At 42.8% G+C, this 26,595-nt stretch overlaps 1 protein-coding gene across 2 annotated transcripts in view; it reads right to left on the bottom strand.

Annotated features, from left to right (window-relative positions):
* Window positions 1-246: 246 nt before the first annotated feature.
* SMC3 (structural maintenance of chromosomes 3) overlaps window positions 247-26,595 on the bottom strand; it is a 248,553-nt gene continuing 222,204 nt past the window's right edge. For both annotated transcript variants that reach the window (XM_029610355.1, XM_029610356.1), the window contains exons 25-29: window positions 17,870-18,082; window positions 13,118-13,309; window positions 12,550-12,727; window positions 1,871-1,977; window positions 247-824 (exon numbers count right to left, since the gene is read on the bottom strand). In XM_029610355.1, the coding sequence (XP_029466215.1) occupies window positions 753-824; window positions 1,871-1,977; window positions 12,550-12,727; window positions 13,118-13,309; window positions 17,870-18,082 (762 nt within the window). In that variant the 3' untranslated portion in view covers window positions 247-752. The remainder of the gene's footprint in view (window positions 825-1,870; window positions 1,978-12,549; window positions 12,728-13,117; window positions 13,310-17,869; window positions 18,083-26,595) is intronic.

The raw sequence follows: 26,595 nt of genomic DNA, 5'->3' as shown, positions 1-26,595 counted from the left end.
ACAAAAAACTAAAACTAAAAGTGTATCCATTTTGAAAGTGAACTGTGAGTCCATCTCCCTAATACAGCAGTTCAAACAAAGAGGCTTACAGGTCATGGAAAATCCAGATGTTCATGAAGATAGCAATAAGCATCATAGCACAAGTTGGTTCCAGGAAGAAGGTGCATTAAAAATAAAAAAAAATTGACATCTCACCAATGTCTGAACCTGATTTAGCAAGAGACAAAGATTACAACTGCAACTAGCTATTTTTAAATAGTGCATATGTTCTTTAATGCTGTTTTTAGACCTATAATTTACTACATAAGAGTGAGATTCCAAAAACACATAATTGACTTAAACAACAAATCAGTACAGCATAAAATCAACCTTTTAATTGAAGCTATTTAAAAAAACATAAGGCAGTATAAATGATAAAATTAGGAAGAAACCAACTAGCACATGTCAAAAAGTTTTAAAACAGCAACTGGACACTTTACAAAAAAAAAAAGATATGAGTGATAAAAGTTCTCAAACTACAAATATAAAAAGGTAAATTAACATCTTAAAAAAGCATACAAAGACATAAAAGATGCTCAACCTTCTCTGAAGCACAATTAAGAAAGCCTGTGATCCTATTAATTAAAATGAGTTCAAAACGTATTCTGAGCATTGACCAAACATCCAAGGTATAAATGTACAAATCCCAGGTATATGAATGAATTTAGCATCGCAATTTACAACTTCCCAACATGTGGGCAATGGAGTCCCATTCAACCATGAGTGGTATCATCTTCAACAAAGTCTTTGGCTTGCTCTGCTGTAATTACATCAATGTGACTCACCTGAATAAAAAGAGGCAGAACCACAAGTTAGGAAATAATGTTCCAGATACACCCCAAAAGGAGGAGATGCTAAGTCAAACTTCTGCTCTAAATGTACAGCCAAAACGTGAAACCTGTGCTCATTCAACCTTTTCATTGCACAGCTAACCATGTATCCAACGGGAATGTGCTTTCCTCTCCTATACATTCAGAAAATTCCGTTTCGTGACCTATATGTTTGTCTTGAATAGGTCCTTCTATGTAGCATTCAGTCTCTCTCTTATGTGTATTTGTTCAGCAATGTGTATGTCTAGTAATGTTATAGAAATAAGCTGAAGCAGTAGTACTAGCAGTATCTTCTTGCTTCTTTGGGCCTTGCAGCTCAATTAGCCCAGCTCTTCTAGGTGATAGTGTCACGTGCCTTCACTTGAAATTACCCCCCCCCCAGCTCAGCCATAGCACTGACAGCCCTCAGCCAGGGGTCACAGAACACAACTCCCTCCAGATGCAGAATGTGTGCACCTTGAGTCTGGTCATTAGTTGTTGCCGCTATGCAATGGCAGACATGTAAGCCATACCCTTCCTTTCGGGGGCTGTGAACATAGTATATGGGGTAGATGATTCCTTAGTTGGTTAGAGCACAAGACTGAGAATCAGCAAGTTAGCTCTGTGTTCTAACCCAGGTTCTGGCATTGACTGTGTGACAAAGGACAAACCACCGTCTGTGCACATTAAAGTTTTGTGAAGTCTCACTGGAAAAAACGTGTTAGTGCGGTTGATAAAAGTTCATTATCAAACATCCTGGGTACAATTCATATTTTGACCATCTGTGGCATCATTTCAGACATTTTATTTTCTTGTATTCATGGGGATGATGTACTAAAGGGTTTTTCTTATTTTGTATCCATGGGGAAAATGCTTAGACCTCTGATTCTCTAAGTAGACTGTAAAACAGAGGTCAGCTTAAGAGTTGTTTCCTGTACAGTGGCATCAAAAATTCAGGTTGCAATATACATTAATACACTCCTTGCTAATGATTTTTTATATATATATATTAAACTGATTACCTTGTTTCTGAACTTCACACCGTAAAATTTATCAGCTGATTCAAGCAGTTCAGGCCTAAAAGTAGTTGTAATAAATTGGGCATGTGATGCTAGTTCCATAATCATATCTGCAAAACAAAAAAAAGAGTAATTTAATAGAAAATTTCCCAAACAAATCATACAAGTCAATTTTACCATAATCTCCTCAGTGTGGACAAGTACAAGTAGGCAGCAAGGACAAAATGGAAAAAAAATCTAATTCTTTGGCACCAAAAGCATCGGAATACCCTAGAGACTAATATAAAAGAAAAATTGTCTTATTTGTTAAGACCCTTTCCTTGAATCCTGCTACCCCAGTCCAGGTGTGGGCTTAATTCCAACCTGCCAGCTGATGGAGACAGAGAACACAATTTTTCCAGTGACATCACCACTGTTATTAGTAGCAGTGCAGCACAGTGAAAAAAACGAGTATATTGTTAGCAAAGCCAACAGGGCACGGCACGGAAAATGTCTGTCAAAGTTTCTAGAAACTTTGGCTGGCACACTGAGCATGCCCAGCAAGCCACTATCCCTGCGTCCATGCGGAGTCTCTGTTCAGTCGTGTACATAGTTACGAGAAATAAAATAACAAACCAACCAGGAGAACCCAATTCCACAGGGTGGTGGGTGGGTTTCATGAGGACTAACATCTTGCTGTCCTAGGAGAACATCCATTACAGGTAAGCAACTTTGCTTTCTCATAGGACAAGCAGGATGGCAGTCCTCACATGTGGGTGAATCCCTAGCTACCGGCTGGACCCAAACCAGCAGGACCAACAGACATCAAACCAGGTGCCAACGGGCATAATAACAGAGGTGCTATTGGTAACAGTGGTGACAGCCTGAACTCAAACCAGGGACCCATGTCAGGAAGAGGTTTCTGAGGACAGATTGGCCAAATCTGCTATCTCACCAACCATCCCTGTCCAGGCAATAGTGTGCGGTGAAGGTGTGGAGAGAACTCCACGTTACAGCCCTGCAGATCTCCACCAGCAGAACTGCATTGTAGGTGGGCCACAGAAGTCGCCACGGCCCTTACACCCTCCAGTTGCAGTCCCTCCTGGTCGTAGCAAAACAGATACAGTATGCTAGCCAGGTGGACAGTCTGCTTAGTAACAGTACTACCCAGCCTGTTGGGGGTCAAACAAGACAAATAGCTGGGTGGGCAGCCTGTGGCCTGCTGTACAGTCCAGGTAGAAGGCTAAGGCCCTCTTACAATCCAGCATGTGCAGCGCTCTCTTTCTCGTGTTCGTGCAAAGCATGATCCACCGCCAGGCGCATCCAACGTTCCAACTCCGCTTCAAAAGCCTCTGATGAGAGGGCAGGCTGAGAGGGGATGGTTGGGCCCAACTCCTCCTCGGGGCCCCGAGGAGAGTTGATGTCCGGCACCGGAATAGCGCCATGGTCCGCATGTACCTGGTCCCGCACTCAGATGGGAACTGGTGCCAGTGCTTGCGGGATCTCCCATGGTGCTCAGCCCGGTCTTTCTGCTGCGCCGAGGATGAGGAAGACTATCCTGAAGTCTGGGACTTGGAGGAGACCCCCGGAACCCCTTGTCCTGAGGGCTTCAGGGGAGTGGTGGTGACCGAGGGATCGCGCGATCGGTTCCCTTCTGTTCTTGGGTGTTGATGGTGCCGATGCCAGAGTAGAGGCCTCAGATTTGCCCAAACCAAACACCTTTCCATTTTGTCCAACCTGGCCGGGCGGCTCTTTGGAGTCATCTGGGCACAAAATTCGCAGCCGACATCGTGCGACGACCCCAGGCAGAGGATACACACCTCACGTGGATCAGTTAGGGACATCGATGAAAGCCAGAGGTGGCCATAAGGTGCACCCGGAACCGCAAGAGCATGACAACCAGTGGACTTGGGAAAAACGAAAAGGCTCACTGACCAGGAAAAAACCCAGTGCGAAAAAAATCCAAAAAAACCCTCACTTTTAATAATGTTTACCTGACAAAAAGCACAAGCTCCACCTCCGCGGAAAAGAAAGGACTGAAGAGAGACCCCACATGGACGCAGGGATAGTGTCATGCTCAGTGTGCCAGCCAAAGTTTCTAGAAACTTTGACAAGAGTTTTTCGTGCCAGATTCCATCTGACGATGTCACCCACATGTGAAGACTACCATTCTACTTGTGCTAGGAAAACTTTCAAACCAAACTTCCCTCAACAAAAACACACAGTGCATAAAGAATAAAGGAGGTTGAAAGGCCAAATGACAAGCCTTGGATCCCTCCAGAGAGGTAAGTATTCGTGGCACAAAGGATTCTGCAACATTCAAAGACTTTATACTGAAAACAGCATCAACCACAGCCCCTAGATATACTAGGCGGGTCCTGGACTAGTGTAAAGGGATTTAAGGAAAGGAAATCAACAGGCAAGAATACATTTCTCCTTCTTTATCCTCCTGCTACACCATTCCAGATATGTGGGGACTACCAAAGTGCCTCCTAACGAGGGTGGGAGCGAGACAGGTCTGCCTTCAGAATGTTAGCTCCAAAAACCGCATCCATGTTAGTCTGAACATCCACTCTCTAAAGCTTAATGAATGAATGTAAAGATGACCAAGTAACCACCTGACAATATCTTCTGGAGACATTGCTGATGCCTCCACCCATGAAGAAGCCTAACTGAAGCAAAGGGGAAGGTGAAACTGTACCATCTGATGACAGCTGGACCCAGATTATTACAACTACTAGACCCTACAAATGACTTTGATTTCCCTTGAGCTGAAGAACCAGTGAGAAAGAGAAACTATCAGAAGATGAGGGGAACCCAAGCAAGCAAATGCCAAAGCCATGCACTCAACAACCATTGCACCTAGGAGGCGGATGATGGTTGGTGACTCGTATCTGAGGGGCAAGGTGGCATCCATCTGCCAACCAAACATGTCCCTGGAACTGTGCTGCCTGCCAGATGCCAAAATCCAAGACATTATGGAGAGAATGCCAAAAGTCTTCAAGCCTACTGACTGCTATCCAATGCTGCTCATCCATGTTGGCATGAATACTACTAGGTACCACACAGATTTATTTATTTTAGTGCTTTTCTATACCGACATTCATGATACAGATCATATCATATCGGTTTACATGGAACATAGGGGAAATAACATTAACATAACCAAGAAGAAGCGAAAGTTACAATAAAAGTGACTTCATGGATCTGGGAAAAAGGGTGAAACAGATAGGTGCACAGGTAGTATTCTTCTCCATCCTCTCAATCAAGGATAAAAGCCCAAACAGGGAAGCTCACATTCTGGAGATGAATAAATGGCTGCATAGATGGTGTCGACCAGAGCATTTCAGCTTCCTGGACCATGGTATGATGTTTCAAGGACTGCTGAGTACAGATGGGGTTCACCTATCTAAGAAGAGGTGTAGCATCTTCCAACACAGACTTTAAAGCCCTTCTCAGTAGGTTTGCAACTAGGATTGTCAGGAATGAGTGACCGGAGCAATAGGCTACCCCTTTTACCCTCTGTGAAGGAGACCCTGTTGTGGTAGATGATGTTTCAGAATCTGTCCACAGGAATGCCCCTGGAATCGCTCAATTGGATGTGGACTCATCAGATACAAGTCTAGTGGGCTTGGGTAACTATTGCTCTGGTCATGTGACTCAAGGACTCTGATCCCCAGAAGAGGCAACCTAGTGGACAAATAGGTTAGGGGTGAGACATCAGAATGGCTGAGATTCATTTTCTGCAGTTGTTGAAAGGAGCAGCAGTCTGGGTGTCTCTTGGACAATGCCACAGCAGTTACATATGTAAACAAACAAGCAGGCACTCTGTGTCAGTGGCTCTGGAAACCAAAATCTTGTTCAATTAGGCAGAACAGTTGCCTTCATTATCAGGGGATCAATGGGAGAGGAGCAACCGCTGAAGAGAACGCATGTGAGATCTTGCCCATGGAACCATTTCAAATCTTGCCATCACAGAATCTAGGAGCTACAGGTAACCCCTGTGGGCACTTAAGAGAACAAAGTTAATTTGTACCAAAATCTTGGCAATTCTCTTCTGCATCAGGAAAACACTGCCATCCCTGGTGTTGAAGTGAGCCCGTAGATATTCTACGGATTAGGATGGAATAAGATTGCTCCTTGGAGAAGAGACGGCTAAGGGGGGATATGATAGAGGTCTTTAAAATCATGAGAGGTCTAGAACAGGTAGATGTAAATTGGTTATTTACTCTTTCGGATAATAGAAGGACTAGAGGCACTCTATGAAATTAGCAAGTAGCACATTTAAAACTAATCGGAGAAAATTCTTTTTCACTCAACACACAATTAAGCTCTGGAATTTGTTGCCAGAGGATGTGGTTAGTGCAGCTAGTGTAGCTGGGTTTAAAAAAAAGATTTGGATAGGTTCTTGGAGGAGAGGTCTATTGACTGCTATTGATCAAGTTGACTTGAGGAATAGCTGTATTGCTGGCAGCAGTAGCATGGGATCTACTTAGTGTTTGGGTACTTGCCAAGTACTTGTAGCCTGGATTGGCCACTATTGGAAACAGGATGGTGGGGGCTTGATGGACCCTTGGACTGACCCAGTATGGCAATTTCTTATGTTCACAGGTAAAGGGTACAAGCCTGTTTAAAGTCTTGCCTCCCCCACCCTGAGTTCCCCTTCTGGAATCTCCCATTCAGACAAGACATGGAATAGACTTAGTGTTTGGGTACTTGCCAGGTTCTTATGGCCTGGATTGGCCACTGTTGGAAACAGGATGCTGGGCTTGATGGACCCTTGGTCTGACCCAGTATGGCATTTTCTTATGTTTCTTATGTATCTTAAGGCTCGATGAAGAGGGAAGATTCTAGTAGTCTTTAACCCCCTCAAGGATAGGATCCCTGTTAGACACTTCCTTCACCTAGGAATAAAACATCCAAAGGGAAGAAACAACTTGATAAATAAGGGAAGACTATTCCACCTTCCTAAACAGCCAAACAATTTAGGAATCTTTCTCTTCCGAAGACAATTCATCTTCCTCCAGAGTCCTCTAAGTCAGGAGTGAGCAAATTGGGGGGCAGGCCTTCAGGGCGTGCTTGAACAGGCCTGAAGGGGAACACATTTGCTGCCCAATCAAGGAAGAAAAAAAATGGCTACACTGTCAAATCTTTATTTATTTAACGAGTTTTATATACCATCATTCGGAATCGTCAAAATAACGCCAACATAACGGTTTACAAAATATAAGGTTACAGGGATGAGGGGGTAAACAGGGTTTCAAGATACAAACTGTTGTTAAGCAAAGGTTATAACATGTGTAATGTTACAGAAAATTTATAGAAACATAGATGTGATTAATTTTATTTCTTGAAGGAGGATTGGAATGTGAAGTAATTTTGTTGTTCATTGGTGAGTTGGTATGCTTTGTTGAACAACCAAGTTGTTAGATCTTTTTTGAAGGTTTTTAGGTTTTCTTGAGTTCTAAGCTCAGTTGGTAGTGAGTTCCAAAGTTTTGGGCTACCAAGGGAGATTGCTCTATTTTGGGTTGAGGTGAGTTGATTTGAGTGCGTTGGTGGTGTTTTTAGGAGTCCCTTATTTGCTAACTTAAGGTTTCTTCTTGATGTAGTTGTATATAGGGACTTAGCCAATTTTCTTGTTTTTCGTATATAATTTTATGTAAAATGGATAGGACTTTGTATTCAATCCTGTATCTAATTGGTAGCCAGTGAAGTGCAATGAGTGTTGGAGTGATGTGGTCATGCTTTTTTGATCCTGTGAGGATTCTTGCAGCTGCATTCTGCAGGATCTGTAGTGGGCGAATGGTGTTTAGAGGTAAATTGAGTAGGAGAGAGTTGTAGTAGTCTATGTTGGAGAAAATTAGTAATTGAAGTACTGATCTGAAGTCGTTGTTGGACAAAAAAGGTTTTAGATGATGGAGTGTAAGTAGTTTGTGATAACAGTCTTTGATTTTAGTTGAGATATGATTTTTGAAAGAGAGTTCTTTGTTAATAATTACTCCGAGGTTGCTGGCAGAATTGATTGGAGAAATAATTGTGTTTTGGTTCATGAGGTTAAGGGGTGGTATTTGAGGGGAGTTGTTCTTTCTGTCTAGAAGTATTAATTCAGTCTTGTCGAAGTTGAGAATGAGTTTTAGGCTGGCTAGTATTTCCTTTATTTTGTTTAGGTAACTGGATGTTAATTTGTATGTTTCTTCTACAGATTTTTTTTATAGGGATTAGTATTTGAATATCATCAGCATAGATGAAGTGTGTTAGATTCAAATTTGAAAGGAAGTGGCATAATGGGAGCAGGTAGATGTTAAAGAGCGTTGCTGATAGAGCGGATCCTTGGGGAACTCCGGTGTTTAGGTTGATTTTTTTTTAGAAGGAATCATTATGTAGTACTTGGTAGGATCTTTGTGATAGGTACGAGGAGAACCACTGAAGAGTTGATTTGTTAGCTCCGATTTCAGATAGAAGGTTAATCAAGATTGAGTGGTTTACTGTATCAAAGGCTGCTGATAGGTCGAGCAGGATTAAAAGGAAACTTTGGCCTTTTTCAAAACCTTTGAGTATGAAGTCATTCATTGCAAGAAGAAGGGTTTCAGTGTTGAGTTGTTTTCTGAAACCGAATTGAGCAGGTAGGAGGATGTTGTTTTCATCTAGATGATCGGTGAGCCGAGTGTGGACTACTTTCTCAAGGTCAGGAAGTATTTCTTCACGGAGAGGGTGGTGGATGCCTGGAATGACCTTCCGGAGGAAGTGGTGAAAACCAAAACTGTAAAGGACTTCAAAGGGACGTGGGATAAACACTGTGGATCCATAAAGTTTAGAGGATGTGAATGAAGAGTGGGTGGCTCACAGGAACGACGGCTACTACCTGGTGATAATACCCTTATTCAATAAACATACACACGGTTAATGCGACTCCAACATTGCTCTAAGCTTCAGCGGCAATGAGGAAATGTGGAAAAAAGGATTTGCATTCACAAAAAAGTGGGGAGTAGCTTGCTTGTTACGGCAGTTACTACCCCAAACCAAATAAGCCTGATACTTCACTTTCAATGCATATCCAGCATAGCTCTCTGCTTCAACGGCAGGGGAGAAAGTTTGACACTTCATGCATGTATAATGCATTCCCTGTATCACCCTTTACAATGTGCTCCTGCTGACTTTTTCTCTCAATAACCTTCTCCCTGATGACCTCCTGAATTGTTTACAGTGCTTTCCATGTATTACCTTTACAATGTGCTCTTGTTAATTTTTCCCTCATCTGCTCCCGGTTGAGGAACCGTCGTTCCCTGTAAATAGTTACCCAGTTTCCTTTTGTTGATGTTTATCTCTTGTATGCAGAGTTTACTGTTCTATGTAATGGCAGTGCCAAAAGTTCTATATAATGACACTGTCAAAAAGTTTTAAGTTATCTGTAAACCGATACGATGTGCAAACGGTTGTCGGTATATAAAAACCTATAAATAAATAAATAAATAAATATCCAGCGTAGCCCTCTGCTTCAACGGCAGGGAAGCAAGACTGATACTTCACTTTCAATGCATAGCCAGCATGGCTCTCTGCTTCAACGGCAGGGGGGAATGAAGAAAGGTGGATCTATATTCAGGCAACAACCAACAAGGACTGAATTACATAGTCTGGATAAACAGATAAGCATGGGTGTAGCTTGCTTATTGTGGTGGTCAATACCCCTAACTAATTAAGCTACTTCACTTAGATGCAGTTCCAACACTGCTCTCTACATTAATGGCGGGGGTGGAAGGGAAATAGAATAAAAAAGGTTACTAAGAGCCAAGAGAAACAGATAAGTATGTGAGAGAAAAAAAAATAAAAAAAGTGTGAAAGCTTGCTGGGCAGACTGGATGGGCCATTTGGTCTTCTTCTGCCGTCATTTCTATGTTTCTATGTTTCATTGTGTCTGGATGTGGCATGTCTGCCTGTGTTCATAAGTATGATGTGACTATCTTTGTGTCTGGGTGTGAGGTGTCTCTTTCTCTGTGGGATGTGTGTCTTTCTGTGTCTGTCTGAGTGTCTATTGGCTCTCTTTCAGTCTTAGTGTGGAGTGTCTCTCTCTGTCTGGGTATGGTACCTGTTTCTGTCTGTGTCTGGGTGTGGGGTGTCTCTCTCTGTGTCTGTGTGTGTATGTATGAGCAATTTGGAGAGAAACCAAATGTGGGCTTTGAGCCACTGATTGGCAGTGTGGCTGCCTGGTGAATACCCTACATGTATGTATGTGTGTGTATTTTATATAAAAAATATATATATAGATAGTAATCCATCTTGGGGGGCCCCAACCAATTGCATGAATGGAAGGGGGGGGGGGGGGCCATGACTCAAAACCTTTGCTCACTCCTGCTCTAAGCTATCAGCCTCCATATCGTCCCCAAATCTTTCAAAGAACCCAGGGGAGAATCAGACCTCTCATCTTGGTCCAGGACCTCTCAAAACAATCTGGGGTGCTTAGAGGGGGACGGAGGGAAATCGCTGTGAGAGGAAGCAGATTTTATTTATTTATGGCTTTTTTATACTGTCGTTCGTTTGCACATCACATCGGTTTACAAGGAACAGATAGCATAAAACACAGTGGTAGGAAAGAAAAATGGAAAATTACATCTCAACATTATACTGGAATGTCACAGAAAGGGGAGGAATAGGTTGTAAAACAGAGTAGGGGGTGAGGGTGAGCAGTAAAAATATTTAACATGGTATTTTTATATACAAGGCGTCAAAAAATGTGATGCAGCAGGAAGAGGATCGCCGGGGTGTCAGAGCCTCTCCGTAGCTTCCAACCTACCTTGCTGCAGAACTTGCAGAAGCTCAGGCGCCTTACCAGAATCTGAAGCTCTTCCCCCCCTCTGGAGCAAGGATCGAGAGCCAGTAGGCTCCTCTATAGGCCTTTCACCTTGAAAAGCCGCGCCGCGCAGGGAAGGCAAAATAGTGTCACTTCCTGCCAAAACAGAGACCCACATGGGAATGGCTGCCGCCGCCGAAATGAATGTCTTCTTGGTTGCCTCATACATAGTATAGGAGTAAGTAGAGATGCCTTCAAGCAGATGGCTTCCACACACCCTGCAACGCTGGGCCGGCACAATTAACGAAAGAAGGCTTCGCTTCGCTCGTGCCGGAGAGGGCACTTCACGCAGAGTCAGGAGAACCGGGACCTGCGGGGGGGGAGAGGAACGCTGCAAGCCGGATGGAGCCCTAGCTGTTGCCGAGCCAGGAGAACCGGGACCTGCGGGGGGGGGGGGGGGGGGGAGAGAGGAACGCTGCAAGCCGGATGGAGCCATAGCTGTTGCCGAGCCAGGAGAACCAAGACCTGCGCGGGGGGAGGAAAGCTGCAAGCCGGATGGAGCCCTAGCTGTTGCCGAGCCAGGAGAACCGGGACCTGCCCGGAGGGGAGGAACGCTGCGAGCCGCTTTCGCCGCCGGCTGCCCCCTCCAGAGGGCGGCAGAGAAGGGAAGGGGCTGAAAAGCAACAAAAGGTAAGTTGGCACATGTCGAGCTGCTTCGGGAGGAGGGGATTTTCGGTTTTTAGGTTTTCCTGGGTTAAAGTTGGGATCCACTTCCTGGTGCCTGTCATTTCAAATGACATTTGAAATGACAGGTACCAGCGCACCCAGGATACTGTATAGGCGCTTTATTAAGCGCCTATACAGTAAAATGGGTTGCGCGGGCCTAACGCTTCCCCTAACGCTTTGCATATGCGGCTTGCATTTGCAAGCAATTTAAATAGAGTATCGAGCGGTATGTGAGCAGGACTGTGCGTGCGGGGAACGAGGGTGCGCCCGGCACTGCCGCACTCTTTCTAACGCGGCCTTACTGTATCCACCCGATAATTAGATTACTAACAATGAGAGTGACTAAGTTGGAAAGTATCACTAATATCACATCAGTAAAAAAAAAAAAATTAATAAACAAACTTGGGGATTATCTTTCAATTGAATTATCTAAAATGTGCTGCTAGTTACATTTTTTTTTTGTCCCTGTAGTTTTCCTCTGCTCCTTTGTACTTTCAGCTCAATCAGAATCGAGACTGGGATCTGGTGCTATACGCTTTCATTTGCAATTACTCGGGTTTTTTCCCGTTCTATATCCCCCTACCCCAACATACCTAGTCTGGTCATTAAAATGATGGTCCTGGGCTGGGTGGGGGGGGGGGGGGGGCATGCAGCAGGGATCCTTCTGGAACCCACAATCATTGGCCCTGGATACGGCCAGTAGGTGCCGCCCTTAAGCAACGACTGTGAATGCTGCCTCTGCAGCATCCCCAAACTGATCCGGGAGTAGAGGACCCAACTTGGAGATCAAACCAGGGATTTTCATGTGGCAGTGCACAGCACTTGCCATTTAATCCACTGGGCCAGCATTGCTATTTAAGTTTACAGTGTTCAAATGTTTCCTACCCATAGCAAGGGCAAAAGCTCAGAGATGAACAGTTCTTCACTCAGCTATCCCTTTTCATATACTGACCTGTAATCAATGACTGCTGAAATACAGGTTCTACGTAAGATTTATTAAGCCCGCATTTTATCACTTTATAAAATGTGTATGTTTAGCAAACATGCTAAATCTAGAGAAGATAAACATGCACATTTCCAACACATACAATATTAATTCCTTGGCAGAAAGTGTATTCAACCTGTGCTCATCAATCCCATTTTAAAATCTTATCCCTGGAAAATAGAGACAACACACATGCACAAAGTCTACCTGAAACAGCCTTTCTGTGTTGGGCATCCAGGGCCTGGTCAATTTCATCGAACAGGTAAAAGGGAGCTGGGTCACATTTCTGGATAGCAAAAATAAGAGCAAGAGCCACCAAAGACTTCTGTCCCCCTGATAGCTGCTGCATTTCCCTCATTTCACCCTGCTTTCCGGTAAAGGACACCTAGGGAAATAGGGAGGACAATGAATACATTAGCATCTACCAGTTGCTACATAATTAACTTATTACGAGGCACGATGATAAGCGACGGTGTAATTAGCTTGTGGGAACCAAGAGCACTGTTTGGTGGTCTTGCATCAGTGAAGGATGAATAAATCTACTGTAGAAGTAGTAAACAGGTTCAACATGTAGAAAATCCATCTTCCAAGTAAAACAGGCCAAAATACAGTAGGAAGTATAAGCATTACCGTTACTCTAATTAATGTGAAAGGGGAGTTTTAATTGTGTGCTGGAAGCTCTTTTGTTGTCAGGATTCATGTTGGCACAGAAAAGATGATCCCCTGCCACTTTATACTAAGAGCGAAACCCAATTAGAAGAGCAATGTCCTTTACCCTAATTCCAACTCCAGTGAACTGGTCCACAGAGGGTACGCTACTCTGTGATCCAGACCCCCTCTCGCTTTCCGTGCTGCCTTCTCCCTCATCCTGAGACTGACTTCCCTCAATGTCGCCTTTCTTCATCACCAATGTAGCTTTGCCGCCAGGCACCAGTTTCTGGAAGACCTCACTGAAATTTTTTGATACCTGAAAAAAATTGTGTAAGTCATCTGAAGTTCATTCTATTTACAACCATTAAGAACAAGTCACCAGTTCATTTTATGTATGTTTATTCGAGGCAAAAATGCTTCATTCATCCTGAAATTACCTGCATTTTACATTAAATGCCAAAATGTTAGGTAATTTTAACATTACAAGCATTCACAGTACAACTAATCTAATACTTCTAAATTTTTAAGAACAGAAGAAATTGCCAGGCTGGGTCAGACCAAGGGCCCATCAAGCCCAGCATCCTGTTTCCAAAAGAGGCCAAACCAGGCCACAAGAACATGGCAAGTACCCAAACACCAAGAAGATCCCATGCTACTGATGCAATTAATAGCAGTGGCTATTCCCTAAGTAAACTTGATTAATAGCAGTTATTGGACTTCTCCTCCAAGAACTTATCCAAACCTTTTTTGAACCCAGCTACACTAACTGCACTGACCACATCCTCTGGCAACAAATTCCAGAGCTTAACTGTGCGTTGAGTGAAAAATAATTTTCTCTGATTAGTCTTAAATGTGCTACTTGCTAACTTCATGGAATGCCCCCTGGTCCTTCTTTATCCAAAAGTGTAAATAACCGATTCACATCTACTCGTTCAAGAGCTCTCAAGATCTTAAAGACCTCTATCATATCCCCCCTCAGCCGTCTCTTCTCGAAGCTGAACAGCCCTAACCTCTTCAGCCTTTCCTCATTGGGGAGCTGTTTCATTCCCTTTATCTCTGTCCCTTTTCCGTCGCAAGACTACAACCCAACTTGAAAACATTCAAGAAAGATTTGAAAACCTGGCTGTTTACCAAAGCCTATCTAAACACCCAATGACAATCAAACATTCTCCTCACAATATACCTCACTACTGGACCTCACTATCTTTCTCTCTCTCAGCCAGGACAACTCTTATCTCCACCCTTACCATAATTTAATACAATTGAATGCTTCTAAGTATAACTTGTATTTCATCGTTACTACACTGCTTCGATTATTTTCCAATTATAACTGCTATCTTATTCATATTATAATGCTTGTATTACGTCTCTAACGTTCTACCTCGATCGAAACTTGTAAACCATTATGATGGCGAAACCGAATGATAGTATATAAAACTCATAAGAACATGCCATACTGGGTCAGACCAAGGGTCTATCAAGCCCAGCATCCTGTTTCCAACAGTGGCCAATCCAGGCCATAAGAACCTGGTAAGTACCCAAAAACGAAGTCTGTTCCATGTTACCGTTGCTAGTAATAGCAGTGGCTATTTTCTAAGACAACTTAATTAATAGCAGGTAATGGACTTCTCCTCCAAGAACTTATCCAATCCTTTTTTAAACAGAGCTACACTAACTGCACTAACCACATCCTCTGGCAACAAATTCCAGAGCTTAATTGTGCGTTGAGTAAAAAAGAACTTTCTCTGATTAGTTTTAAATGTGCCCCATGCTAACTTCATGGAGTGCCCCTAGTCTTCCTATTATCCGAAAGAGTAAATAACCAATTCACATCTACCCGTTCTAGACCTCTCATGATTTTAAACACCTCTATCATATCCCCCCTCAGCCGTCTCTTCTCCAAGCTGAAAAGTCCTAACCTCTTTAGTCTTTCCTCATAGGGGAGCTGTTCCATTCCCCTTAGTTTGGTAGCCCTTCTCTGTACCTTCTCCATCGCAATTATATCTTTTTTTTTTTTTTAGATGCGGCGACCAGAATTGTACACAGTATTCAAGGTGCGGTCTCACCATGGAGCGATACAGAGGCATTATGACATTTTCTGTTTTATTCACCTTTCCCTTTCTAATAATAAATATAAATAAATAAATAAATAAAATATATCTTTTTTTGAAATGCGGCGACCAGAATAGTACACCGTATTCAAGGTGTAATTAGGGCTTCTGTTTTTAGGTTTTAATCAAGAAACAGCCCAAATGTAAAAAACCCAGATAAATACCAGAAAAACACCACTGCCCCTAGTATTCTCACCCCCATTTCCTTGCCTTGTACTTTTACAGGTACATTCAAAGTAAAAAGCTTTCAAGGGAGTCACAGTTGAACCGTTAGATGATCAAGGGGTAAAAGAGATGTAAGATATGTAAGAGATGTCCATGCCAGAAATGATATTCAAAGATGATGATTCAGAAAACTGAAACAAATCTCAGTGAACCTGGAAGTGTAACAGAGCAAATTGACAAACTAAAGATTAGCAAATCATCTAGATCAAATGGTATACATCCCAGAGTACTGAAGAGGGGGAAGGCCACCGCCTGAGGATCTGAACTAACAGGCTTGGACAGTGCTGAGGACTGCACCTGAAGGAAGGATTGCAATCCTTGAAAAAAACTCTACCCAAGAAAAGGCAGAAGGCTCCATGCCAAGACCAGGAAGCACTTGTGCAGTGCCCACTTACCTGCTGTTCCAAGGTCAGGCGTCCCTCCTGACATATCCTTAACTAGGCCAGCGAAAGGCTGGGAAGACCCAGGCTTAGTAAAATAAGATAATTCTCCCTGAGCCTCTAAGCAGCGCTGGCATAAGTTAGAGGGCACTCCAGGCTGAGACGCCCTAATATGACAAGCAGCAGAGAGAGATGGGCACTTAGGTTTCTTATCCACTGGCGCCATTATACTGTCAAGTAGGCTTAACAGGTGACTGAAGGTGTGCGTCCACCAAAGCCCCGCTAAAACAAAATTTATGTGCACAAATTTTATGCACACAAATTTAAACATCCCAAGTTTATGCGCCAAAAAGCTAAGTGCACTGTTACTGCTCCAAACCTTGATGCACAACCGATATGCGTGATAGTATGCACAATTCGGATGCACAGCAGGACACACTTGCGCGCACTGACAATCCTGTAGAGGGCAGCTGACTGCACAGAAAAAAGCACACAAAAACGCCCAATGGCCTACCACGTGGCGTACAAAAAAGAAACCTAACAGCGCTCAACCTGCCAGTCTGCCCAGTTCCCCTAACCCTTTGGGAGCGGGAACGCATGTTGGGACGGCGTGCCAAGCACGGAGACTGGAGGAAATCCTAAACCAACCCCTCCATTGTCCGCTTCTTTTCTTTTTTCTTCAAAACGTACCTGAGCTCAGCCTTCCTGGCCGAGTACAGAGATGGTCTCCGGCTGCAGGAAGAGAGGGCATATACCATCACCATCGCACTTGGCTTCCTGCATCTGCTGCCTTTCAGTTGCTTAATCAGCAAAGTCCACGTCGGCCTATAACCATCTATCAGACCAAGGCACTCATCTGAGGGACCACGGAAATCACCTCAGGAATTCTCAACTGGGAGAGGGACCATTAGGTATCACAGCAAGAGAGCAGGGCAATCCAAATGTCCAATTAATTCTCTTCTAAATTTGAAGCAATCCCCAGAAGGGGGATGTCCACCATCTGCTGGAGACAGAGAATACTGGCAGGCTGATGTCACTGCAGGAGTATGCTCCTGCAGTGACATTAGTTTGCTCCGTCTCCATCTGCTAGTAGAGGTGCATAATCCACTGGTTCTGGATTCATCTGTCTGGACGCTAAGAAATCAGTTGTTTAACTCTTTCAAAAAAGTGCATGGACTAGGGCACCCACAATGAAGTTACTAAGTTGTACATTTAAAACTAGTAAGAGATTTTTTTTTTTTTTTTTTACTAAATCTGACATATACACACACACCCCCAGCACTGATCTAGTCTCACACACAAATACCATCCCTCCTCACTTTCCTATCTCGTACACAGACATATCCATCTGATCCCCTCTCATCCCTTAGTGTCTCTCCTTACCCCCACAATGATCCCTCATATAGCTCTTCCTAATCTCCTTAAAATGATTCCCCTTTTGTCCGTCTACTCCAGAGTCACCCCCTCTTCTAATCATGAATAAAAGGAGAAGGGCTGGATATTGAAGCACAGTAGCTATTCCTTGCTCTGCTATGTCTGCTCCAGGCTCACCCCCTCTCCTTATGCTCCCTATATACTGCCTAGAAGGGGAGAGGAGAGAGGCTGGATCAGGAAGCAGAAGGCTCTTCTTGGCTGAATGAGATTCAACACAAGTAGAAGGCAGCAAACCTTCAGCCAGCTTGCTGTCCCCAGATTTTTGCCACCCTAGACATAGGCTTGATGCTCCTATTGATAAATGAGTCCTGATTCTCACTCTTCAACATGGTACGTTGTAGTGAGAAAAAAATGCCATCTTTCCAGTGCAAGGATGGGCATAGTCAGTAGGAGTTGCAAAGTTATTGCAATGACTTTCACCATTCATACAATGAAGTAACAAACACGTTTACAACCAACTATCCTCTGATTTAGGTCCATTCTCAACCGTTGTGCATTTTATTTTGACATGCTCTGGGATTCAATACTGCCAAGATTTACACAAGCTATTTTGTGGAAGCAATATCAACTGCTTTTTAAATTCATTAACATTTATGTTGTTGAACACTACCCATCAAGGCAGCACCAACCTAAAAATGGTTGTCAGTTATTCTAGTGAATGCTCACAACTCTATAAACTAGCCTGTTTTCACAATTTTTTTTCAGCCATAAACAAGAACAGAGTACCTGCTTGAAGGTAAGTTGTATAGCCTCATACTTTCGGAGCTCCAGGACATTCATCAGCTCCATGATGGATTTATAGCCCCGGTCCAATTCCTCCTGACGCTTTATCAACTTCTCTTTCTGCTCCGAGAAATTCACAAACTGATCTAAAGCTTTCTTATTGACATGGCTGTACTTCTTTAGTTCTGTGTTACACTGCTCCAATTTCCGGAACAACTAAAGAGAAAAAAAAATCACAAATCGTGATGAATCTAAAAGCTACAAACTATGCTAGCGCAAACTTAAAATAAAAAAGTCCACAATTAGTGACGCTGTTCCCTCTAAGTTGTGCGTGTGTGCACACAGGCTGTGAACCCTGCAAAAACAGCAAAACATAGCGTGCGCAAGAAATCACAATATTTGCATTATACCAGCTCATACTGCACAAATTTGAACTTTGCTTATAAAAAGTTGCACAAAAAGAACATTCTTGTGCATTCAGCCTTTCAAAAATTGAGGTTAACATTAGTTGGGGAATATAGGTGGCTTAAAAGAAACCACAAATAATAATAACCCTATTACCACTATGGTGCTTAAATCGCTGATTCTTGCTATAAGGACAACTGTACTGCTGTGCTATTGGGAGAGCTGTAACAAATAAGTACAAGCAGAGCTTATAGAGAAGCCAAGTATAGGATTGGTTATTTTCCATTTCATGGCCAACTGAAGTACTTTTAGATATTGCTGGCCTCTGATTAGCTAACATTTTTCCTGGCATATAATTTTCTATAATGTATTATGCAATTCAGTTCTCAACAAAATACTAAGAGATCAATATTATAAACCATTTAGAGGGAAAACTCCTAAGTTATCCATTTAAGAGGTCCATATTCAGTCACTGTCCAGATAGCAAAGGTAGCCAGATGAACTTATCTAGCTAACTCTGGAGATATATTTAATAGTGCAGCCGTACTATTGAATATACCCAGCTCTCTTAAAGTTAGATGGCTAACTGATTATCGGAGTTAGCTGGATAACTCAGCAGGCTAACTCCTCCTCCAGAATTTTGGCCTGGATTTATCAAAATGCACTAAATATCGCATGCGATAGGAAAAGGGCATGTTTTATGGTAATAGGCTGTTTATCACAAAGTGCGCTATCTTAGCGCAAACTGTGATAACCTTTTTACACTTTGCGATAAGTGCCAGAAATGTTGTATTTCCTACTAGCTTTAAGGCCCTCATTCTAGGTAGGTATTTATACCTCTATATGAGGCCAACCTAGCTATGAGGTGAGGTTTAGGTATTAGTGTAGGAGTTAGGGGCCACTTTGACATTCAGAGTGCGACATACGAACAGAACAGTGCACTCTTGTGTAGATTTGATGACCATTTGTGCAATGTTCTCTCAACCTAGCTTGATGTTACACAGGTAGAGAGTCCATCAAGTTAGGTTGAGAGAACACTGCACAAATCTCATCTTTGGGTGAGTTTCCTCACTCTGAAGGTCATCAAATCTTCACAAGAGTGCACTGTTCTGTTCGTACGTCGCACTCTGAATGTCAAAGTGGCCCCTAACCCCTACACCTGAGCGTGATCAGAATTTACCACCAGGGTGAGGATGGTTCACCCATCTCTGAGCAGTCTTTGGTGGGATGTGTTATGCGAGGCCTGATTCAGTTGAAGCCTCCCCTGAAGCCTCCCACAGTGTCTTGGGACCTCAATGTGGTATTGGCCTCAGATGATAAAGGCTCCTTTCGAGGCGCTGAGCTCCTGTGACCTGAGATACCTTTCCTGGAAGGTCATATTTTTGGTGGCGGTCACTTCAGTGTGAAGGGTCAGTGAGCTTCAGGCGCTGGTGACGTATCCGCCATACACAAAGTTCTCTGCAGGCACCCTAACTTCCTGCCTAAGGTGGTGACGGAGTTCCATTTTAACCAGTCTGTCATCCTGCCTACCTTCTTTCCCAAGCCTCACTTGAACCAGGGCGAGCGGGCCTTGCACAGCCTGGACTGTAAGAGGGCTTTAGCCTTCTATCTGGTGTGGACAAAAGGTCATAGCCAATACACGTAACTCTTTGTCTCTTTTGACAGGAATAGATTGGGAGTTGCAGTTGGTAAGTAGACACTGTCCAATTGGATAGCAGATTGCATCTCTTTCTGTTATACGCAGGTGGGACTGTAGTTTGGGGGTCACGTCAAGGCTTATTCTGTCAGAGCCATGGCGACTTCGGTGGCCCACTTGCGGGAAGTTCCTATGGAGGAGATTTACAAGGCTCCAACGTGGAGTTCTCTCCACACTTTTGCCACTCACTACTGTCTGGACAGGAATGGCCAACGTGACAGTAGATTCAGCCAATCCATCCTTAGGAATCTCTGAGTTCTAGAACCCAACTCTTCCTGCTTAGGACCCATTTGTTTCGGGTTCTGGCTGTCTCCCTGTTACCAACAGCACCAGTGTTGTTGTGCCCGTTGGCACTTGGTTAGGTGTCTGTTGATCCCTTGTTTTCGGGAGCAGCCGGTAGCTAGGGATTCGCCCATGTGGCTGGACTACCATCCTGCTTGTCTTAGGAGAAAGCAGTGTTGCTTACCTGTAACAGGTGTTCTCCAAGGACAGCAGATTGTTAGTCCTCATGAAACCTGCTCGCCACCCCGCGGAGTTGGGTTTCTCCTATGTTTATTTTATTTTTCATAAATCTATGTTATGAGACTGAAGAGGGACTCCACGTGGATGTGTAGATTAAGACATGCTGAGCATGCTCAATGTGCCAGTCAAAGTTCTAGAAATTTTGACAGTTTTCCTTGCCGAGCTCCATCTAATGATGTCACCCATGTGTGAGGACTAACATCCTGCTGTCCTAGGAGAAACGTGTTACAGGTAAGCAACTATGCTACCTCTTACTACATATACAGGCATTATTTCTGACAATGATGGAGTATTACTGAACTGCAGAAGAAACTCTTAACTTATGTTCAGTGATTAAAGTAGATAAATGTTGATCTGTTATGGATAGAACTGTTGTAGATTTGGAGTCATAAAAAAGCAAGAATGAGCTTTTTAGGACTTGCTTTTGGATGTTTTATATTTTTATTCTAATTGTAATATGATTTTATGCTTATTAGTTCTGTTCTAATTTTGTTTTATGCTTTTGTATATATGATACTCTTTTTTGATTGTTTTATGTATACAGAAGTCCTCAGATTTAAGGACACAGTTGGTTTCTGAAAACCTTGTCTTAAGTCAAAATGTAAGCCAAAACCAATCATCCCATAAGAACAATGTTATAGATGAGGGACTGGTTCCAAAATCAGGACCCAATACCCTACTTTCTCCAAAATAACCCACAATTTAGTAATGGAGTAATTTCTTCTTACCTGAAATTTCTTTTCCTTGAATACAGCCAGACCATTCCAGGTGCATGGGTTATGCCCACCAACCAGTAGATGGAGACAGAGATCGAGAGATTTTCTATCACCACCCCATACAGGCATCTGTGCTGACATCAGCCTGCCAGTATTATCTTTAACAAGCTCCCTTTCTAATCAGAGGGCTACCAAGGTAGACAAGCAAAAAACACAATATTTACAGTGGAAAAAACAACTTTTTTTCACTGCAACAGTTTACAACATTTTCTCTCTCTTTTCACTATCACAGAACATCAAATTTGGCAAAATAAGGACAGTGCTGGAGTAGTCTGGTTGGATTCAAGGAAAGGAAATTATCAGATAGAAACAATTTTCTCCTTCCTCTGCATCCAGCCAGACCACTTCAGATGCATGGATGTACCCAATCTATTCCTGACCAGGATGGGATGCTGCCAAACCAACTTGTAAGACTTCAGAGGTGAAATCCTTGGGTTGCATGGCTAAATGCTAATGTTTAGAAAATGAATGCAAGGAAGCCCAAGTCTCTGCCTTACAAATTTCCTGCATAGAAAACAAATAAAGCTCGGCCCATGAAGACACCTGAGCTCTAGTAAAATGTACTCTGATTTGTTTGGCCAATGATTTGCCCTTATCCATATAAGCTTCAGAAATTACCTCCTTAATCCAAGGTGCTAAAGAGGCCTTGGTCACTGCCTCTCCCTTTTTACCACCATCAAACAAAACAAAAAGATGATCAGATTTCCTGAAATCATTTGTAACCTTCAAATATCTCAAAAGCACTCTTCACATTCAAGGAATGAAGTTGACTATATTTTCCATTGAATTGCTTATAGAAGGAAGGCACACTTCCTGATTTAGATGAAATCTAAACACCACTTTCGAAGAAACACCACTTTCAGAAGAAAGGAAAGGACCATACAAATTCTGACCACATCTGCTGTGAACACCAAAGTTACCTGCAAGAAAGTGCCTGTTAGCTCAACAAATAGCCACTAGAAACATTGTTTTCAGAACCGTAATCTTTCTGATCGGCTCAAACTGAATTACTGCCAAAAAAGACAACAATAAATTCAGATCCAAGCAGAAGTGGGATTTCTTAATGGAAGCCTAATGTATTTAGCTCTTCTAAAGAAACGAGAACATCTGGATCAGAAGACAATGATCTCCTGGATATTTGTCCCCTACAACATGCTATAACTGCCACTTGAACCTTCAGAGAATTCAGAGCTAAACCCTTATTAGGCTTTCCTGTAAGAAATCCAGAATACAAGGAACTGAGGCATCTCGGATACTATTTGTTTGATAGAGCACCTTTGATCAGAACATTTTCAAATCCTAAATATGCCAAAGAAGCTGAACTATTTCTAGCCTTTAAAAAGGTAACAAGGACCTCTTGTGAATAACCTTTCCTGATCAAACCAGACGTCTCAAGGACAAAGCAGTTAAGACTAATCTGATCCAGATCTTTGTGAAGAAAAGGACCCTGGGAGAACAGGTTTTTCTGCCGAGGAAGTAACAATGGACTTCCGTCCAACAACCTAACGAGGTCAGTCTGGAGCCACCAGAATCACCAGACCCAAATGACTCGAGATTCTTTTAATTACTCTTTCTATAAGTGGCCAAGGATGAAACACATACAGAAGGCATCCAGTCTGGATGCCCTTTTCTCCCTCTTTAGACTGAAAAACCTCTGTACCTTCACATTCTTCCTAGTCACCAGCAGCAGTACTCCCCACTTGTCTGTTATCCGAGCGAACACTCTCTGATACAGGGTCTATTCTATGGGGTCTAAGACTGCAACCAAGAAAGTCTGCCTGAACATTCTCTAGACCTGCTAGGTAACATGGAGAAATTACATTTATATTATTTTTTGCCCACCGAATAAACAATTCCATCTCCACTGAAACCTGAGGACTTTTGGTACTCACTTGATAATTCACACATGCTACAGCAGAGACGTTTATTTGCGAAACTTATTAACCGCAATATATCAAGTAAACTGTGCTATGTGGTGTACACAGTAACATTAATTATCTTCTACAATAACTAAACAATTATAACAGTTCATATACAACACAACTCAATTACCTACAAATGCTTCAGGAAATAAATGGGCCTTCAACTGTTTTCTGAAAGTTTTGATATTCAGCACCAAGCGCAAATGCTTTGGTAGAGGATTCGACAATTGTGGACCAATTATAGAGATTACTTTATCTCGAGTCTGTATACCAGGTGAATTTGGGGAGGGGACAATCAAAAGATGATCACACTGAGAATGCAAAATGTGTCTTGCTAAATATAAAATGCTAAATATAAAATGTGTCTTGTTAAATATAAAGAACCTGCATCTTTTAACGTCCTAAAAATTAAAGCTAAAAATTTAAATTTTATTCTTTGCACTAATGGTAACCAATATAATTTTGCAAACATACATGTTTACATGGTCTCTCATCAGCCTTGCAATACCTACTCCTGGGGGAATTCTGTGCAAAAAAATGTAAAATTCTGCACACAAAATATTGTGCAAACTTCATATTGGTTAAAATAATTTACACAACAGCCTTTAAGTAATTACATTTTAAATTAATACAGAAAATGTATTACTTAAAGATACATAATTTTAAATATTTTGAGCAAAATTTCCCTAGAAAATCACTATCAGTGTCCCTTCCACTCGCTCTCCATACTCCCCTGGCCACTTTGCCCTCTCAGGCCCCAATTCCTCCACCTGCTAGTATCTCCCCCCTCCACCTCTAGGCTCAACTCCTTCCACTCTATTGCCACTCCCAGAATTTGACCATGTTCTCAGTACTGCCCCTCCCTCTCTCACACACATGCTCCCTCTTCTCTAGTGCACATACACACACCATCATACAGGCTCCCTCTCTCTTATAAAGCTCCCTTTCTCTCATGCATGCACCCTCACACAGGCTACCTATGTCTCTCTCTCATGCACCCCTTCACACAGGCTCTCTCACACATACACAATCCCTTCACACAGGCTAGCACCCTAACATATACACGTTCCCTTTTTAATACACACCAGCTCCCAATCTCTCACACACACTCCTTCACAATCTCCTCATATAGGCTCCCTCTCTCTGGCACCCACACTCAAACACCCCCCCTGGCTCTCTCTCACCCCCTTCCCCTGCTCTGTCCCCCTCCCCTCTCTCACCCCCCCTCCCTCTCACCCCTCCCCTCATACACACCCCTCCCCTCCTTCCCTCTCTCACACATACACACACCTCTCTACACACATTCACTCTCATCGGAGCCTCCATCTTTGTCACGAACGGAGCGCATCCCATGGCACGCAGGGGCTTTCCTCTTCGCTATGAACGGCGTGCGCTCCATTCGCAGCATGCTGGAGTCTCCTCTGCCATTTTCTGTGCAGAATTTGGCAATTCTGTGCAGGGGGGAGGGAATTCTGCGCAAATTCTGCATTCCGCAGTAGCGCATAATTCCCCCAGGACTAAATACCAGTTGGGTTTTTTAAACTATAATGCATTTAGACGATACTTTGGAAGTCCAATTAATTTTTGCTGTAATCTACAGTATTGGACCATTTAGCTTCTTCTCTCAACCGTATTCCCTGAGCCATCTGCCCCAGGCAGTGGGCCTCCCCAGCCTAGCAGACTGGTATCCATCATGACTATCACCCAAGCTGGAGACTTGATGTCTACTCCCTTTTCCAAGAGTCCTGTATTCAGTCACCAATTCAAACCCTCCCTGGCTTGTTCCATTACTGGCAACTTCACAGAGTAATTCTGCAACTGAGGATTCTACCTGGAAAACAATGCTCTCTGAAGAGATCTTATGTGCACTTCCACCCAGGGAACTAGGTCCAGTGCTACTGCCATGGATCCGAAAAGCTGCAGATAACGCCAAACCGTCTGATTCCTTAAAGGGAGTAATGCAAAGACTTGCTGTTGCAGCTTTTGAATCCTTTGCTCTGTCAAATGAACACAACTTCTAATCGTGTTGAACAGAGCTCCCAAATATTCCAGGAAATGGAAAGGCAACAAACTGCTCGTATATAGTAACATAAGAAATTGCCATGCTGGGTCAGACCAAGGGTCCATCAAGCCCAGCATCCTGTCTCCAACAGAGGCCAAACCAGGCCACAAGAACCTGACAATTACCCAAACACTAAGAAGATCCCATGCTACTGATGCAATTAATAGCAGTGGCTATTCCCTAAGTAAACTTGATTAATAGCCGTTAATGGTCTTCTCCACCATGAACTTATCCAAACCTTTTTTGAATTCAGCTACACTAACCACCATCCTCTGGCAACAAATTCTAGAGCTTTATTGTCAGCTGAGTTAAAAAGAATTTTCTCCAATTAGTCTTAAATGTGCTACTTGCTAACTTCATGGAATGCTCCCTAGTCCTTCTATTATTCGAAAGTGTAAATAACCGATTCACATCTACTCGTTCAAGACCTCTCATGATCTTAAAGACCTCTATCGTATCCCCCCTCAGCCGTCTCTTCTCCAAGCTGAACAGCCCTAACCTCTTCAGCCTTTCCTCATACGGGAGCTGTTCCATCCCCTTTATCATTTTGGTTGCTCTTCTCTGTACTTTCTCCATCGCAACTATATCTTTTTTGAGATGTGGCGACCAGAATTGTACACAATATTCAAGGTGCGGTCTTCACCATGGAGCGATATAGAGGCATTATGACATTTTCTGTTTTATTAACTATTCCCTTCCTAATAATTCCTAACATTCTGTTTACTTTTTTGACTGCTGCAGCACACTGAGCCGACGATTTTAAATATTATCCACTATGATGCTTACATCTTTTTCCTGGGTGGTAGCTCCTAATATGGAACCTAACATCGTGTAACTATAGCAAGGATTATTTTTCCCTATATGCAACACCTTGCACTTGGTACACATTAAATTTCATCTTCCATTTGGATGCCCAATCTTCCAGTCTTGCAAGGTCCTCCTGTAATGAATCACAATCTGCTTGTGATTTAACTACTCTGAATAATTTTGTATCATCCGCAAATTTGATGATCTCACTCGTCGTATTCCTTTCCAGATCATTTATATATATATATATATTGAAAAGCACCAGTCCAAGTACAGATCCCTGAGGCACTCCACTGTTTACCCTTTTCCACTGACAAAATTGACCATTTAATCCTACTCTCTGTTTCCTGTCTTTTAACCAGTTTGTAAGCCACGAAAGGACATCACCTCCTATCCCATGACTTTTTAGTTTTCTTAGAAGCCTCTCATGAGGGACTTTGTCAAACGCTTTCTGAAAATCCAAATACACTACATCTACTGGTTCACCTTTATCCACATGTTTATTAATCCCTTCAAAAAAATGAAGATTTGTTAGGCAA

Source organism: Rhinatrema bivittatum, chromosome 7 (genome assembly GCF_901001135.1).
Source record: "Rhinatrema bivittatum chromosome 7, aRhiBiv1.1, whole genome shotgun sequence".
Classification (NCBI taxonomy): Eukaryota; Metazoa; Chordata; class Amphibia; order Gymnophiona; family Rhinatrematidae; genus Rhinatrema; species Rhinatrema bivittatum.
This window is presented reverse-complemented; position numbering and strand designations above follow the sequence as displayed.